This window comes from Trichosurus vulpecula, chromosome 1 (genome assembly GCF_011100635.1).
Source record: "Trichosurus vulpecula isolate mTriVul1 chromosome 1, mTriVul1.pri, whole genome shotgun sequence".
Lineage (NCBI taxonomy): Eukaryota > Metazoa > Chordata > Mammalia > Diprotodontia > Phalangeridae > Trichosurus > Trichosurus vulpecula.
The window spans coordinates 168,665,546-168,680,996 of NC_050573.1; the positions used below are offsets into that span (position 1 = coordinate 168,665,546).

The 15,451-nt window shown below is 38.1% G+C and overlaps 1 protein-coding gene across 9 annotated transcripts in view; it reads left to right on the plus strand.

Annotated features, from left to right (window-relative positions):
- The first annotated feature begins 202 nt into the window (after positions 1-202).
- Positions 203-15,451, plus strand: part of PRPF4B (pre-mRNA processing factor 4B) — a 47,961-nt gene continuing 32,712 nt past the window's right edge. For 8 of the 9 annotated variants that reach the window (XM_036753116.1, XM_036753139.1, XM_036753124.1 and 5 more), the window contains exons 1-2: positions 203-392; positions 9,510-10,712. In XM_036753116.1, coding sequence (XP_036609011.1) covers positions 268-392; positions 9,510-10,712 — 1,328 coding nt within the window. In that variant the 5' untranslated portion in view covers positions 203-267. The remainder of the gene's footprint in view (positions 393-9,509; positions 10,713-15,451) is intronic. The other variant, XM_036753150.1, reaches the window with a different exon arrangement.

Genomic DNA, 15,451 nt, shown 5'->3' on the forward strand with positions numbered 1-15,451 from the left:
TGCAAACAGCCCTCTTTGTACACTTATTTGTAAAAGTAACCATAGAGAATCTTTAGAAAGTTATTTCTTAAATCTAATTAATTACTGCCCCAAATAAGTACTAGGAACAGCAGGCTCCTTGGGAGATAAAGGAGCGTAACACGGACCCCGCACCCTCCCGGAAGTGCGTGTGGACGTCCTTACGCTCCACCCTCCGGATGGAGGGGTTCATATCCGGATCGGTATTGAGGACTCATTCCTCCTTTCGTTCTTCTCCGGGCGGAGCGCATGCGCGGCGATTCCCTTCCAACTACCACCTTCCCCTGTCCCGGCAGCCGCCGCCGCTGCCGCCAAGGAGTCGGGAAGTTCAAAATGGCCGCCGTGGAGTCTCAGCCGCCGCGGGAAGCGCCTGAGTAAGTGATAATTCTTGGTAGCGTAAGGGCAGGAAGGCCAAGGCCCGGGAGGAGAGCCAGAGGGCTGATATGGATGAACTGCATGGGGGGGAAAGGAAGTTGAGGCCTAAGAGCGAGAACCAAACTTTGCCTCTCTTTTTCTGTTATGCTGTGGGGAGTGGAGGACGCAGTGTCAGCTACAGGAGGACGGCGGTGAGCTGGCGGGCGGCTCGCGAGCCTCGCTCTGCAGCCTTCTTGCTCCGGCCGTGGCTGTTAGAGCCCGAGGCGGCTGCGGCCTGACGCGCGTCGTTGCCCCGGGAGGCGCAGGCGCGAGCGGCCTCTACAGGTCCGGGGCGCGTGGCCGGCGCCTGCGTCGCCCCTCCGGAAGCGGGCTGGGGAGCTAGAGCTGCTGTGGCCTCGCGCTGGGAGTGGGTTCCAGGAGCGGACGTGTGGCTGTTCACATGTGTGCTCTGCCCTGTTTTGTCACCCTATCCCCGTGTAATGAGATTTAGGACTCCGGAGGGGAGGGCAGTGCGGGCACTTTTAGACTGCTCAGTTTAAAACTTAAATCACAGACTGTTTTTTGGCAGATGGCGGCGGGGAGGAAGACCACCCAACTCCTTGTGCCACCCAGTACGTTTCCCGGCATTTATTGGCATTCTGATCACCAACAAGTAAACTTAAGGTAGCAAGATAGTGGTATCCTGCCGTTTCAAGGCCTCGAAGTTTGGCTCCAGATTGTACCCTTTGTAAGAATGGGACGAAGCAGCAGTTAATCTGATGAAAATAAGGGTTATCTGCAAAAGTTTAAAAAAAGCCAGTGTACTTAGTAACTTAAGAAATACAAGAGATAACGGTGGCAAAAACAGTACTGCTGTGCTGTGCAAATATGTCTTTTGGTTTTTGTCCATCGACTAAAATTAGTTTGTGGCTCACACACCTCCAAAGCTGCAAGTAAGAAAGGTATATAACCTCCTTTGGGGGGAAAACGTAGTTGGTATCATGGACATTTGTAAGTTAGAGACAAAAGTTTTTCCAGCTGAAAGGACTGAAACTGAAGTTGCCTCTGCATTACGACCCCAGTTCTGAGTCCCTAGAAGTAAACTTTTTATTTTTCCTAGCTCTAAAATTAAAGAGTTTATCTTTAGCAATCTTTTAAAATTGTCTCTACTCTGATACAGAAAATCAGCTTTCCAAATTGATGCCACCCTATTTAACTGGTGGCACAACTGGAACTAGAAGAATGCTTTGGTCTGGGAGAAGTTAATTTTTCTATCAACCAATGCAGAAGCTTCCAGTCACTAATTAAGGAAATGGATACTGAAACAGTTTTGCAACTACTGTGAGATATTCGGACTGTTTTTGAGGGGTTAAGAATTCTGTTTGAATCATTCACCAATTACTTGAATACCAATTAACAAGCATTTATTAAGTGCTTAACTCTGATTGAGGAGTACAAAGAAAGTCCAACACAGTTCTTGCCCTCAAGGAGCTCTCATTCTAAAGAGTATTAGGTATTTACAATATGTAATAACTAGGTACATGCAAGTTATATAGAGAAGGTAATCTGGACTGGGGAAGGCCACTTGGCATAAGGTAGACTTCTGTCTTGAAGGAATCTAGGGAACCTTAGAGGCAGTAGTGAAAAGGGAGTGTATTCCATGCATGGGGAACTAGTACAAAGGAACCAAGGTACTGTAGAGAGTAATAGGGGCAATACAAAGATAAGTAAGTTTTGTGCTTGCCCTCTAGGACCGTAATATAAAATAAAAGTAGGGCAAAAGCCTATGCCCTACTTTGAGTCCTTTAAGATTTTCAGGGGAAAATTTTTAACTGGTGAACCATCAGATATTTAAAGTATCTAATTTAGTCTTAGTATTAAGTAGTAGTATTATAGCAAGTAATAAATTCTGAGGATTGCATATGTGTCAGCAGAACCTCTGACTCAGACAAACTCTATCCACTAAATTCTTATAGAGAATTACTTTCCTCAAAATAGAATCCCGAATGTAAACATAAAAGAGGAAGTTATTCTCAGGTTTACAAGAAGCTATGGACAAATTAACAGTATCTAATACCACTTTACCCACTCTATTTTGATGGTCTTTCATCTTTCCTACAAGACTTTTCATACATTCTAGTGTCTTGAGGTCTGACATCTTAGCAACTTCCTAGTTTTCCCACTGCCTGATTATTTTCTCCTCTGCTTCTATTTTAAAAATAATGTTCTAAGTATTCCTGCATTTTAATGATCCTTGGGTTCGGAACAGTAATGTTTATTATTGAGTAGTTTGAAAACTGTTAACTACAATTTTAAATTTCAACAAATTCATTTAAACTTACTAAAACATTTATTAAAATTGGAATGCAAAGAATGCTTTATTGAACGTAGAGGGAAATAAAAAGATCAAGGCCCCCTGCCCTCTTGGAACTTAAAGGTGATAGGGTGATAGGGCACACAAAAATAAGAAGGATATTTAATTAGGTCATAAAAAAATCAAAATAATAATTGCATACATGCCAGAAGAGATGGGAGCAAAGGTTGTGTAAAAGGTCTGAGTAGAAAAGTAATCATTGATGGGGAAGGGAGTTCAAGGAAGACCTCAAGGAGATAATATCTGAGTTAGGCTTTAACACAGGAGTTCTTAACCTGGAGATCCATGATCTTGTTTTTGTTTGTTTGAAAAATATTTTGATAATTGCATTTCAAAATTTAATTGATTATCTTAATGATCTTACATATTTTATACATTCTGAGAATGTATAAAACATTCTGAGAAGTGGAATGTGATGTGAAAATGGCTAAAAAGCCCTGCTTTAGATGAATGGGTAGAAGTTCAGGTAGAAAGGATGATGAGAATACACTAGGCATAGGAAACACAGTAAGGCATGGAAACTAGAAAGTATTGAACATATACAGGAATGGTTAAGTAGTCCAGTTTATGTGGATCATAGAATATGAAGGGTTGATTAATATGAAGTAACTCTAAAAAACTAGGTAGCCCCAGATTCTGTGTTGCATGACAAGCTAAACAAGTTGAACCTTAGTTCAACTCAGTGGGAATCAAAGAAGTATCTGAGACAGAGAACTTACGTGATTTTCTTTGCACAATGTATGACAGCAGTATGATGGATTTTTTGAGTGATGGAAAGTTGAAAGATTATATACAGGGACTCCTGTTAGAGGCTACTTTCATAGTCATTCACAATGAGAACATCTACCAGCATAGTTGTTTTGGAAATGTAGGGAAGGGGATGAATGTGAGAAAGATACATAGTTGGAAGTGTACTTATAATGCTCAGAAGAGAGGTCAGGTGGAGAGATACAGATCTGACAATTTTCTGCCTAAAAGCAGTAGTTGAAGCCCTGGGAGTGAAGTCCTCAAGGGAGTCCAAAAATCACTTTTATCTGAAGGATCCACATGATTATTTATATGGAGAAAAGATAGTGAAGGACGTACCTTGGAGGAATATTTAAAAGTTGTCTGGGAGAAAACTAGGAACTAGAAAGTAAAGGAAATTGAAAGCTCCGTTTGAGAAATAGGAGAGCATTCTCTTTGATGCCAAAGTAATAGGGAAGATGGTCCACAGGGTCACATACTAGAGAGTCCAAGAAGAATAAAGACTGGATTTGGTTATTCATGATGAGGAAGTTTGACCATGAAGGGAAGCCTTAAGAATTTGTGAGACTTGAGCATATTTATAAACAGATGGAGAAGAACCCTGAAGAGGTAGAAGATTAAAGCTAGAGAAGAGCTAGCTACAGCTCTTTATCTGAGCTTTACCCCTGTCTCTTCTGAGCTCCATACCTGTATTATTTTTTTAAAAAAAAGTTTTATTGATCCTTTGGTTTTTTACAGTTATTTGTATGATATGACCACCTTTCCTGTAATTGAATGCTCCTTTGTAACAATGAAAAAAGTTTAAAAAAACAACTGGCTAGAGTGACCACATCAGACAAACATAGCAACATTCTGCCCTCCCAAGTGTCTTCCTTGAACAGTGATATTTAGTCACTGATTTCTTGATGAACATCTCCATCTTTGTGTCCTATTTTCATCTCTAACTTGACATATCCACAATGAAACTCATTTTCTTTTTCACTGTTACTTAATCATCAACAAAGAAACATAATTCAATATACAAAAAAGAACAAGCTGCTTACATAAGAAACATTGAATCTTGATTGTGTGTTTTTTAAAGAAGTATGACATATGTAAACATTCTGTACTTTAACAGGGTAGTAATAAACCTGCTCTACTTGTTTCTTTCCTCTTTGAAGTTTTTTTTGTTTTCTCTGCTTTTAATAATGTTTTTTATTAATTACACTTTGCAGGAGTGTATTTATCACAACTCTAACCTAGTACCTCCTATACCCCCCTCCTCAATTAGAAGCCCTTACTTGTGACACGTATATAATTCAGCAGAACAAACCAACATAGCCATGTAAAAGAATGCTTTTTTAATTCTGCATCTTGAGTCAGTTACTTATATTTCCATTTGTCTTATATAATATCACCTGGATGTCTCACCAACAACAAAAACCAGATTAGGAGGCAACAAATGCAAAACTCACTGTCAGAGATAAAGTACCTATTTTCTTAAATATCAGACACTAAAGCAATTTGGTAACCACAGAAATAATGGATTTTTTATAGCTGAGTTGAACCTTACCAACCATTTAGTCCAACTCCCTGATTTTATAGTGGCTTAATTAGTGACAAAGCCTGAATCTGGCCTTCCCAGTCCAGTGTTGAAACTTTTCAACATGTCCATACAAACTCAGGAGGCTAGAAAGGAATATGGTTTGGCTTACTAGCACTGAAGAAAGAAAGCTCCTTTGCCTTATCAGAGGCAACCTAGAACTAGTTTTTCAGCCCGTGCAGGCCCTTTGTAGTTTATATAAACTTTTGCAATCCTGCCACTTCCAGAAAAACTAGGACCACTAACTGGTACAGGTACAGACAAGGCATCCCCATGTCAGAAAAGGAAACCCCTTTGTTGCTATGGTGTGATTGAGGGCTGTTGTGTGCAGCATGGATCATTCTTAGTTGGAGTAGATACTGCTTTACTAGGAGTAAAATTTATAAACAAGTTCAGTTTCTGTTCCTTGCCTCTTACTAGCACAAGGTTTAAGAGGCATCAGCAATGCTGTGCAAAATTAAAATTTTGCCTATTAACAAAGTCAGATAGCCAGGTAAGTTATATTAAACACAGGTAATTTTACTTTAGATTCTTTTTCTCAGGGAGAGAGGGATAATTATTGCCCCTTGGTATGCTTATTCACTGGAAAAATTCTTCATTCCTCACCGGTACATCAAACTCAAAATATACAAAAGTAAGCCTCTCTCTTAAAACCTTGCTTTTTCTGATAACTGGAGCAATGTTGTATAATTGGTGATAGGGGGTGCAGTCAAGCCACAGGTAGAGAAAATTAATTTGAGCATAGTCTCTTTTTTGAAACAAGAAAAAAGAGAAGAATGAGTGATGATGCGCACAACTTTTGACTAGAAAGAGGCAACTGAAGAAACTTTATTCCAAAGACCTTGACCTTTCAGTTATAAAGGAAGCTAAGTCATTTGCTTAAAGCTGAGACTTGGGGACATCGTAAGCTTGAAGAGAGAAGAAGCCAAAGGGAATGAAAACGGGTGTCCTTAAGAGCAGAACAGGTTTTCTAAGCAGCATAGAGGGCAAAGGTAAAGTGAATTGTCAACTTTACTAGCTCTTAAAACGACTTTACTGAAAAAAGGGTTATTTGATTGGATCTGTATGTTTTAGGAAGGTGGCCACTTGAAACAGTTTTTTCAAGGTTTTTCATATTTGTTCTTATTGTGTTCTTATTGTGAGTTTGGACTTCCATGACTAGACTAAACAAATGGTCTTACAGTGAAAATACAAATTTATATAGTGTTTTCTGAAAGTGAAATAAAATGTGTATAGGGTTAGATTCAGACTGTGATAGAGAAGAACACAGATGGCTTAATATGTCTATTTAAAAAGAAACCTTCCACTGAAGTCCTGCTCTGCAGTGTCATGGTACTCAGGTAACAGATTCCCTTATTCCCACCCTCCCCATACTCCTCAAGGTCTGTTAGTGCTAATAGAGCAAGTATATTCATAACAACAGATTGTCATCATAGGATAGCCCAGGGGTTTGGATTCAGTCAAAGGGCCTATTTGAGGACCTAGAGGGCCACTAGTGGCCTTGAGGTCACAGGTTCCCCACCCCTGAAGCCCCTGGTTGCTGCTACCTCCTGATTCTTCACCTTACAAACACCATCTCCTTAGAGTTGTTAACCTATTTTTTGTTTCAGTGGAGTTGTTAATTGTTATTATTTCTATGGGTGGAACATCTGCATGGATAATAACAGATCCTTGAAATATTGAAATAACTATCAGCTATAGAGTTATCTGAAACAAACATATTAGCTGTATTACTATTTTAAATACATCAACCTTATAGAATGTTAACCTTGGAAGGCAACTTAAAGAGGTCATCTAGCCCAGTTTCTTAGTGAGGAATCTTGATGACATTCTTAAGAAAAAAGTTTATCCAGCCTCTGCTTGCATACCTACCTTGATGATAATGTGGGAGGTAGCATATTTTAATTTTTTTTAATAGCTAGTTAAGCTGGCTGGAAAGTTCTTTCTTAGATTAAGATGAAATCTGTTTCACTTCTGCCCATTTGTGTTAGTTCTGCCCTTTTGGTCAGTACAAAAGTTTGTTCTCTCTTCCACATGACAGCTCTTGAAATATTTTTGTCAGTGTCCCTATTGAAATGGGGCACCCAGAACTGAACACAACATTTGTCTGACCAGTGCAGGATACAGTGAATTATTGTCATCCATACATGGATACTGTATTTCAGTTAATACGGCCTAAAATTGTTTCTGGGTCTTTTTTGGATGAATTTTTTTTAACCCGGATTTTTTAATCAGAAAAGTATTCAACTCAACAGAAGTGCTGAAGTAAATAAAATAGTCCTTTCCCTTATGGAACTTGTGGTATGAGAAAGGGCTCAGAGACAGATAACCATTTATGTTTTTTCATGGTACTACATAGTTATTTATCTTGCCATATACTTTTATCCCTATTAAATTTAATTTTGTTTGGTCTAGAGTTACAGCACTGTGAGATCTTGAATCTTGATTTACTGAATGTTTTAGCTGCCCCACCTTTGTGTTCATGGCAGATTTGAAAATCATACCTACACTGATATTGTTGAACTATGTATATAGAGCCCTTTCGTGCCACTGGAGATATTCTTCTAGATCAACATCAGTCCATTGAGCTATAATATATTCCGGTCATGGATGCTCAACCAACTACAAATTTGTTTAATTAAATGTACTATAATCCAGTCCACATAGCTTCATTTTGTTTATAAGGATGCCTTGAGATTTTTCTGAATGCTTTATTGAAATCAGGATACACTCTGCATAGCATTTTTTTTTTTTTTTACTTACTAGTGTAGTAATCCTATCCAAAAAATTAATGGTTTGTTTGCAGTGTTATGTATGGGCTTGGTGAATCTGTTCTTACCCTGCGTTAATGTTCATGACTTTAATAAACTGTTAAAAATTAACAGGCTCAGTGGTTTGTAGTTTTACTCATTTTGAAAAAGAGGATAACATTTATTTCTAGTCTCCTGGCATCTCCTTTGTTCTTTAAGATTTTTCTTCTCCTCCCCCCCTCCTCACTAGTTAGTTAAGAGTTTATTTCAATAACTGCATAATGTTTCCCAGCTATCCTCCTTACATTTATCAGGGACTATGAATCTCTCTCCCTTGGAGCATGAAGATCTGTCCCATGAAGAGAACCTGTACTGTTTTCTTTGGCAAGATAGAAGGCAGAGTGACAATTGAAGAAAAAATAAGGGTGCTCTCCTGTTCCCAGTAAGAGCTGGTAGTACCATAAACCTGCATAAGTTTGGAGTGAGACTTGCTTACAAGAAAGGGTTCCTATAAACCAGGGCATTAACTAGGAATATTTTCACTTATGGCAAAAAACAACTCACAACAGAGAGTAAGTGAAAGACTAGGGATTAAGGCTACACTGCCTTATGCTTCACTCTGGTGAATCCTAATTTTACAGGACATCCTAGAGTGCTCCACCCCCCACCTCTATCTCCTCCCCCTATTGTTTAGATTACTGCCCTCTCTCATTTCAGTCCAATTCACCTGCAAGTCATAGCATCACCTCCCTAATGTCTTGGTCTTTGAGACTGAAGGACAAACTGCTGCAACAGATTACTGCTAGAAAGGAAACAATTGGGAGCTAAGATCCACCTCCCCTCAGACCTCCATCGTCTGAATAATTTATTATAGCGTAGGGTGGGAGAATGGTAGCAAGATACCAATTCCTTGTTACTAGTTGTTTCCTTTCTGTCAGGCAACTTTCAGGAACTCCCATTACCCAGGCCAAAGAGGCACACACACATAGCAGCCTTTGCTATGAACCAACCATGTGCTTCTACAGGAAATCTTGATAATTACCACTGCCCTGGATGTCTATGAGGCAGCCATTGAAGGCTGGGATGGGAGTGGGTGGAGTGAGGGGGAGGTAGCAGGCATCCTTTCTCTTCACAGAAGCACATCTGCTTCACCCTCTCCAGGAAGGTAGAAGGGGAGAGCTGATCATTTTTTTTTTAAAGAGACTGATTTGTGATCACATTTGCAATCTTCCTTACTCTCAAATATAATTCATCTGTCCCTAAAACTTTATGTATGGCAGCTCCCTGGTGCAGTGGATAGAGCACTGGGCCTGGAGTCAGGAAGACCCGAGTTCAGATTCGGCCTCAGATGCTTCTAGCTCTGTAATCCCTGGGAAAGTCATTTAACCCCTCTCTGCCTCCAGTTTCCTCAACTGTAAAATGGAGATAATAATAGCACCTACCTCCTAGGTTTGTTGTGGGGATCAAATGAGATCATAACTTGTAAAGCACTTAGCATACTTTAAAGTGCTATGTAAATGCTAGCTATTATAATGTTCTGAGAAGAATGTTAAATCATTAATACTTTGGTTTGATGGTATCTCTTAGTGCTTTTAACTGTAATATCTAGAAATTATTTAAAAATGAGTCATTTTGTATAATTACATGATATGATTTTTAAGCTTTTTATTTTATATATTTATAGGATGGAAGATGCAGATAATTCTGAAAAGAGCATAAATGAAGAAAATGGAGAAGTGTCAGAGGAGGACCAATCTCAAAATAAGCACAGTCGACACAAAAAAAAGAAGCACAAACATAGAAACAAACACAAGAAACATAAACATTCTTCAGAAGATGACAAGGACAAAAAACATAAACATAAGCATAAACATAAGAAACATAAACGAAAAGAGGTTATTGATGCCTCTGATAAAGAAGGTGCATCTCCAGCAAAAAGAACTAAAATTGATGACTTAGCTTTGCTGGAAGACTTGGAGAAACAAAGAGCTTTGATTAAAGCTGAACTTGATAATGAGCTGATGGAAGGAAAAGTTCAATCTGGCATGGGGCTAATTTTACAGGGGTATGAGTCTGGCTCAGAAGAAGAGGGGGAAATACACGAGAAGGCAAGAAATGGGAATAGATCAAGTGCTAGATCATCGAACACTAAGGGGAAACTTGAACTTGTAGACAATAAAAATAGTTCAAAGAAACGAAGCAAAAGCAGATCAAAAGAACGGACTAGACATAGATCTGATAAAAAGAAAAGCAAGGGAAGCGTTGAAGGAGTTAAAGAAAAAACAACCAGAAGTAAGTCTAAAGAAAGAAAAAAGTCCAAAAGTCCATCTAAAAGAAGCAAATCTCAAGATCAAGCAAGAAAATCAAAATCGCCAGCACTTAAAAGGCGATCTCAGGAGAAAATTGGAAAGGCCAAATCCCCCATTGAGGATAAGATTAAATTAGAAGATAAAAGTAAATCAAAAGATCGAAAGAAATCCCCAATTATAAATGAAAGCAAAAGTCGTGATCGTGGGAAAAAATCCAAATCTCCAATAGAACTAAGAAGCAAATCCAAAGACAGAAGGTCACGATCCAAAGATAGAAAATCCAAACGATCTGAGACTGATAAAGAAAAGAAGCCAATTAAATCTCCCTCTAAAGATGCTTCCTCTGGGAAAGAAAATAGGTCCCCAAGTAGAAGACCAGGTCGTAGTCCTAAAGGAAAAAGCTTATCTCCAAAACAGCGTGATAAATCAAGACGAAGTAGGTCCCCACTACTTAATGATCGGAGATCCAAACAAAGTAAATCACCATCTCGGACTCTGTCTCCTGGTAGAAGAGCAAAGAGTCGATCAGTGGAAAGAAAACGAAGAGAACCAGAAAGGAGAAGGCTTTCTTCTCCAAGGTAATTTCGTTAAAATTTTTAAGCTCAATCCTTGTAATAAATTTACCAGTATCTAAAATTTACCCTATGTTTTAAAAAATTACTAAATAATTTTAGTTAATATTTTGAGCTATATGTTAAAGGACTAGGTGCAAACTATCAAATTCATATAGTAAATGAATATTCATTTTTTAAACAGTAGTGGAAATGGGTTAAGTAATGAAACTTCACCATGAGACTGCTGTTGACTGGCTTTACAAATTGAAAAATCCTTGATTTAGGCTTGTGTTTGATTTAGTAAGTCACTTTGTTTATAGAAGATTAATTTGGTATCAGAAGCCAATATAAGCCCAGTTATAAAAAGATTGATGAATTATGGGGAGAAGCTTTGTAGTCTGGAGAAACTTTTCTTTATTCGACCATATAGAAAGATGTTTAAGATAAGTTGTATTCTAACTTGAAAATATGCCTTCCTATTTGCAGTGTGGGGAAGTGTATTAATAATTAGTTAGCCTTAGGTCATTAGTTGGGATCATAAGATCATAGATTTGTAGCTGGCAAGGACCTTAGAGGTCATCTAATCCTACCCTCTTGTACAAGGGAGGTTGTGACTTGCCTAGGGTCACAGAGGTATTAAATGGCATTGTCAGAATTTGAATCCAAGTCCTCAGACTCCAGAACCAGCAAGCTTTTCACTGTGTCATTCTACCTCCGAAAGTCTTGAGGATTACGTTTGGACCTAGATCTTAGTTTCCACAGCTATGAAAAGAGGGTTGGTCTGGTTTGGCCTTTGAGAAGCCCCTTCTAGCTTTTATTCAATGATCCCATGATACTAAGCTTGATCTAATACATTATTTCTAGAGTAAATGCATGTTTCTTGCTGTAACCTCAATATTTACAGCCCTGTCCTATGTTTGAAGTCTTTCCATTTGTAACCTCTTTGACATGATAATGCATAGAGTAGGATTTGAATGGAAAAATTAATTTAGAATATTTCTAAAGGATAAGATTATCATACTAGGACTTTAGTGAAAGAATATTTTTATACTGTTTCTAAAAATATTCTTAGTATTCTTTTAAAAGAAGGTTTTTAGAAGGTCAGTACATCAAGGGATCTATCAGTGCAGCCCAATTATGACTTAGTAAAACTGTTCTGGAGATTAATATAGAGAGACAGCATGATCTAGAGCAGGAGTGGGGAACCAGCTTTGAGGTTGCAGGTTACCCACCCCTGCTTTAGGGGATAGAGTGCTGGAATTGGGAAAATCTGTGTTTACACTCCTTGTGTTAGCACAGGCAAGACATTTAACCTCTCTTGACCTCAGTTCCTCATCTATCAACTTATGACTGAGACTCAGGAAGGTTGTGACTTGCGCATGCCAAGACAGCTAGTAAATGGCAGAACCAAATTCAGAACCCAGGTCTGCTTGATTGCAAGTTCCACATTCTGCTGTGCCATGCTGCCTTTTGAGGAGTTAGTGGTACAGTGCAAAGAATACTGAATCTGGAAGGGACCTTTGTTCTTCTACTGGCTTTGCCACCTTTTATATGAATGACCTTCTATAAATCACTTTATTTGTCTAGGCTCTTTAAGGGCCTCTCCAGTACCTAATCTGTGATCCTGATCTTTGTATGAGTTGATCAGTTATGAGTATTTGAAGATACAAACTTTCAGTGATGGATTTGATTTTGCAATTATGTTAGAAAATATGATCATTTCCATCTGAAGATAATTAGATATCTGAGATCTTCTTAACTGAGTGAACATTTACTTTGGGATTGGGGTTAGTGTGGTCTACATTTCTGTACTTACTCTTTCTAAATATAAAAGTGAGTTCATAATATAGAATTTTAGACTTAGAAAATTCATCAAAAGTTATTTAGGGTTATCCCTAATACTCTACCCTTAAAAATTAAATTTTTTATAGACATCAGAGTTTTAATGTAGCTCAAATTTAAACTACCATAGACTTTTGAAAAACTACATAGGGTTTTCTTTTAAATTTTTAGATGTTCCCGTTTTTAAAATTATATTTTCAAAAATCCTTTGACACGCACATGTCAGATATAACTAGCTTACCTGAGTGGTAGAGAAAGCAATTTTATGCAGACAGCTTCTGTTGCTCTAATCTATTAGGCAAAGATAGCAGAGATCCAGTCCTTGACTCAATTTTATCAAGGTCATGGAATAAATATAAAGAACTATATTTGTGCTTTGGGTTGTGAAAATTTAACGGGACCTTAAGTGTCTTTAAAGGCATTTCCATTGCAGAAATGGAGTTTTATTCCACAAGAGTATTTTCTTTTTATGTATTCTCATTCTTTCTTTTGACAGTATATGATAGACAAGAATATTCATTTTTATTGTCTGTTTTATTTATTGAATGATTTTGTGTGCCTTATTCTTAATTCTAAAAGCAGAAATTTGGAAAGTTTTTTTCTATTTCTTCCTTTTAAAAGTTAAGTTGAATTTTCCTGCATATATATATCCCTTACTTTCACCTACATGACAATTAATACTAAAAATGACTATGTGCCTTAACTTTTCCCTATCGCCATCACAAAGAAGAAAGGTAAAAGAGTCTTTCTTTAGTGCAGAAAGTGACGAGAGGAGCTAGTAGGACTGAACTGAGAACTCTACTTTTCTCCCGTCATCTTTTCACAAGGAAATGGAAGCACCCAAAAGGTGTGGAAGAGCTAAGGATAGAAACCTCTCTTGTCTCCCCTCTAGAGGGATCTGAATGTTTTCTTCATTGTAGTAAACAATAACTCTCAGACGAAATTCACCCCTTCCCTGCTACCATCCAGTGTTGTGAACTAGAGTGACAGTCTTGGGTCTTTTTTGATCTAGGGGAGAACACTGTTTACTTGATTGACAATTGCAAATGATGTTTTGAAAGTTTGAGGTAGGTAATATGAGAAATGTTTTTCTTAGAAGTTTTTTTTTTCATGCTATAGTTTAGGCCAGCCTACTAATTAGAAGGTATCTTTGATTTCTGTTTTGTTGGAATATCTAATTACCATGGCAGGGAGGCACTGCTGCATAGGTAGACATCCACCTTTAAAGGGACTGTAGATTTAGAGCTGGAAGGGACCTTAGAGGCCATTGACTCCAGCCTCATCATTTTGCATGGGAGAAAACTGAGTCATTTGCCCAGGATCATACTAAGTGTCAAAGGCAGGGTTTGGATCCAGGTCTTACTGACCGTAAGTCCGGTGCCCAGTGGATTTATAGTGTTTTACAGTGATTTATCCAAATATTGGGAACTCTGTGAGACTTTTTCTACCAGTCCAGAACAGCATTTTTTCCTGCAACTTAAGTATCTTATTAGTGAGTTGCCTGGGAGCACTGAGAGGTTAAGTGACTTGCCGAGAATCTTCTCTTCCAGTAAGTGTCAAAGGCTGAACTCAAACCCAGCTCTTTCTGACTCAATGGCCAGCTCGCTATTCTAATTAAGTAATTTACTGTTTGGGTGACTTTTTAAAGCTTTTACCTATAGTGTGTCATTTTAATGTAAATAGCTTACATGATGCTTTGGGTCATGTCTGAATTAAAATATTTAACAATTTTTATTCTTAAATTAATTGAACTACTAATTGAACACTATGGGAAACATACTATTTTAATGAATGAAGAATAATTTATAAGTATCAAGAACAGTGCCATAAATATTACTGGTCTTTACATTGTAATTAGATTGTATGCATTAATGTGCTTCAAAAGTTCCTGAAAGCAACGTGTTCTTTTAACTTTGCTATTATTCATGACCCTTTCCTCTCATTAACACCTCTCTCCCCATCCAGTCAATCATGTAGATTCTGTCTCCACAGCCCTCACCTACTTTAGGCTTTCTCAACAACACCTCTTATCTAGACTATTGAAATAGTCTTCTAATGGTCTTCTGTCTCTAGTTTCTCCCCTTTCCAATCTAGCCTCCCTTTGACTACCAAATATTTCTAAAGTTTAAGTCCAATTATGTGATTCCTTTTCTTAGGAATTTTCCACAACTCCCTGTTGCCCCTAGGGTATAACGCAAACTTCTGTTAGACATTTAAAGTCATCTGCCTTTTAGCTTTTTAGCATACCTCCGTTGACTTATTTCCCATGCATGCTACCTTCTAACCAAACTGACCTGCTGGGCCTAGAATTCAACATGCCATCTCCCTCCTTTATACTGGCCTTTGAACAGACTGGCACCCCTATCTGAAGTGCACTTCATCCTCACCTCCACCCCTTAGAATTCCCAACTTCCTTCAGATTCATACCATCTCCTAAGGAAAATGTTTCTAGGTTCCTCAAGTTCAGTGCCTCTTCAACTGTGGGGTCATGACACGTAGTTTAAGAAGCACTGAGAGGTCATAAGTAGAAAAAGTTTGAGAAGCCCTGCTCTAGTTGATAGTGTACTCTTCTTAAATAATCATATATATTCTTAGTTTTTTGCATGTTGCTTGTTGCATGTTGCAGTTAGTGGGTACTTAATAAAATGCTTTTGGGGTTGGTAAGCATTTTCCTGGAGATACTGTTTATATTAGATTGCATATTCTTTTTATGAAGTTGCCTGTTTGCCTTGGTATAATTCTAAATTAGGGACCTTGCAATTGTAAATTTTCCAGTGTATATATGTATGTGTATCATATTGGGTCTTAATAGATGACCTTAGATGTAAAGCAGTTCAGTTTATTAAGCAAGTGTCTACTATGTGTAGGAGATACAAAGACAAAAATGAAACAGTTTCCTTCAAGGCGTATGCATTTTACAA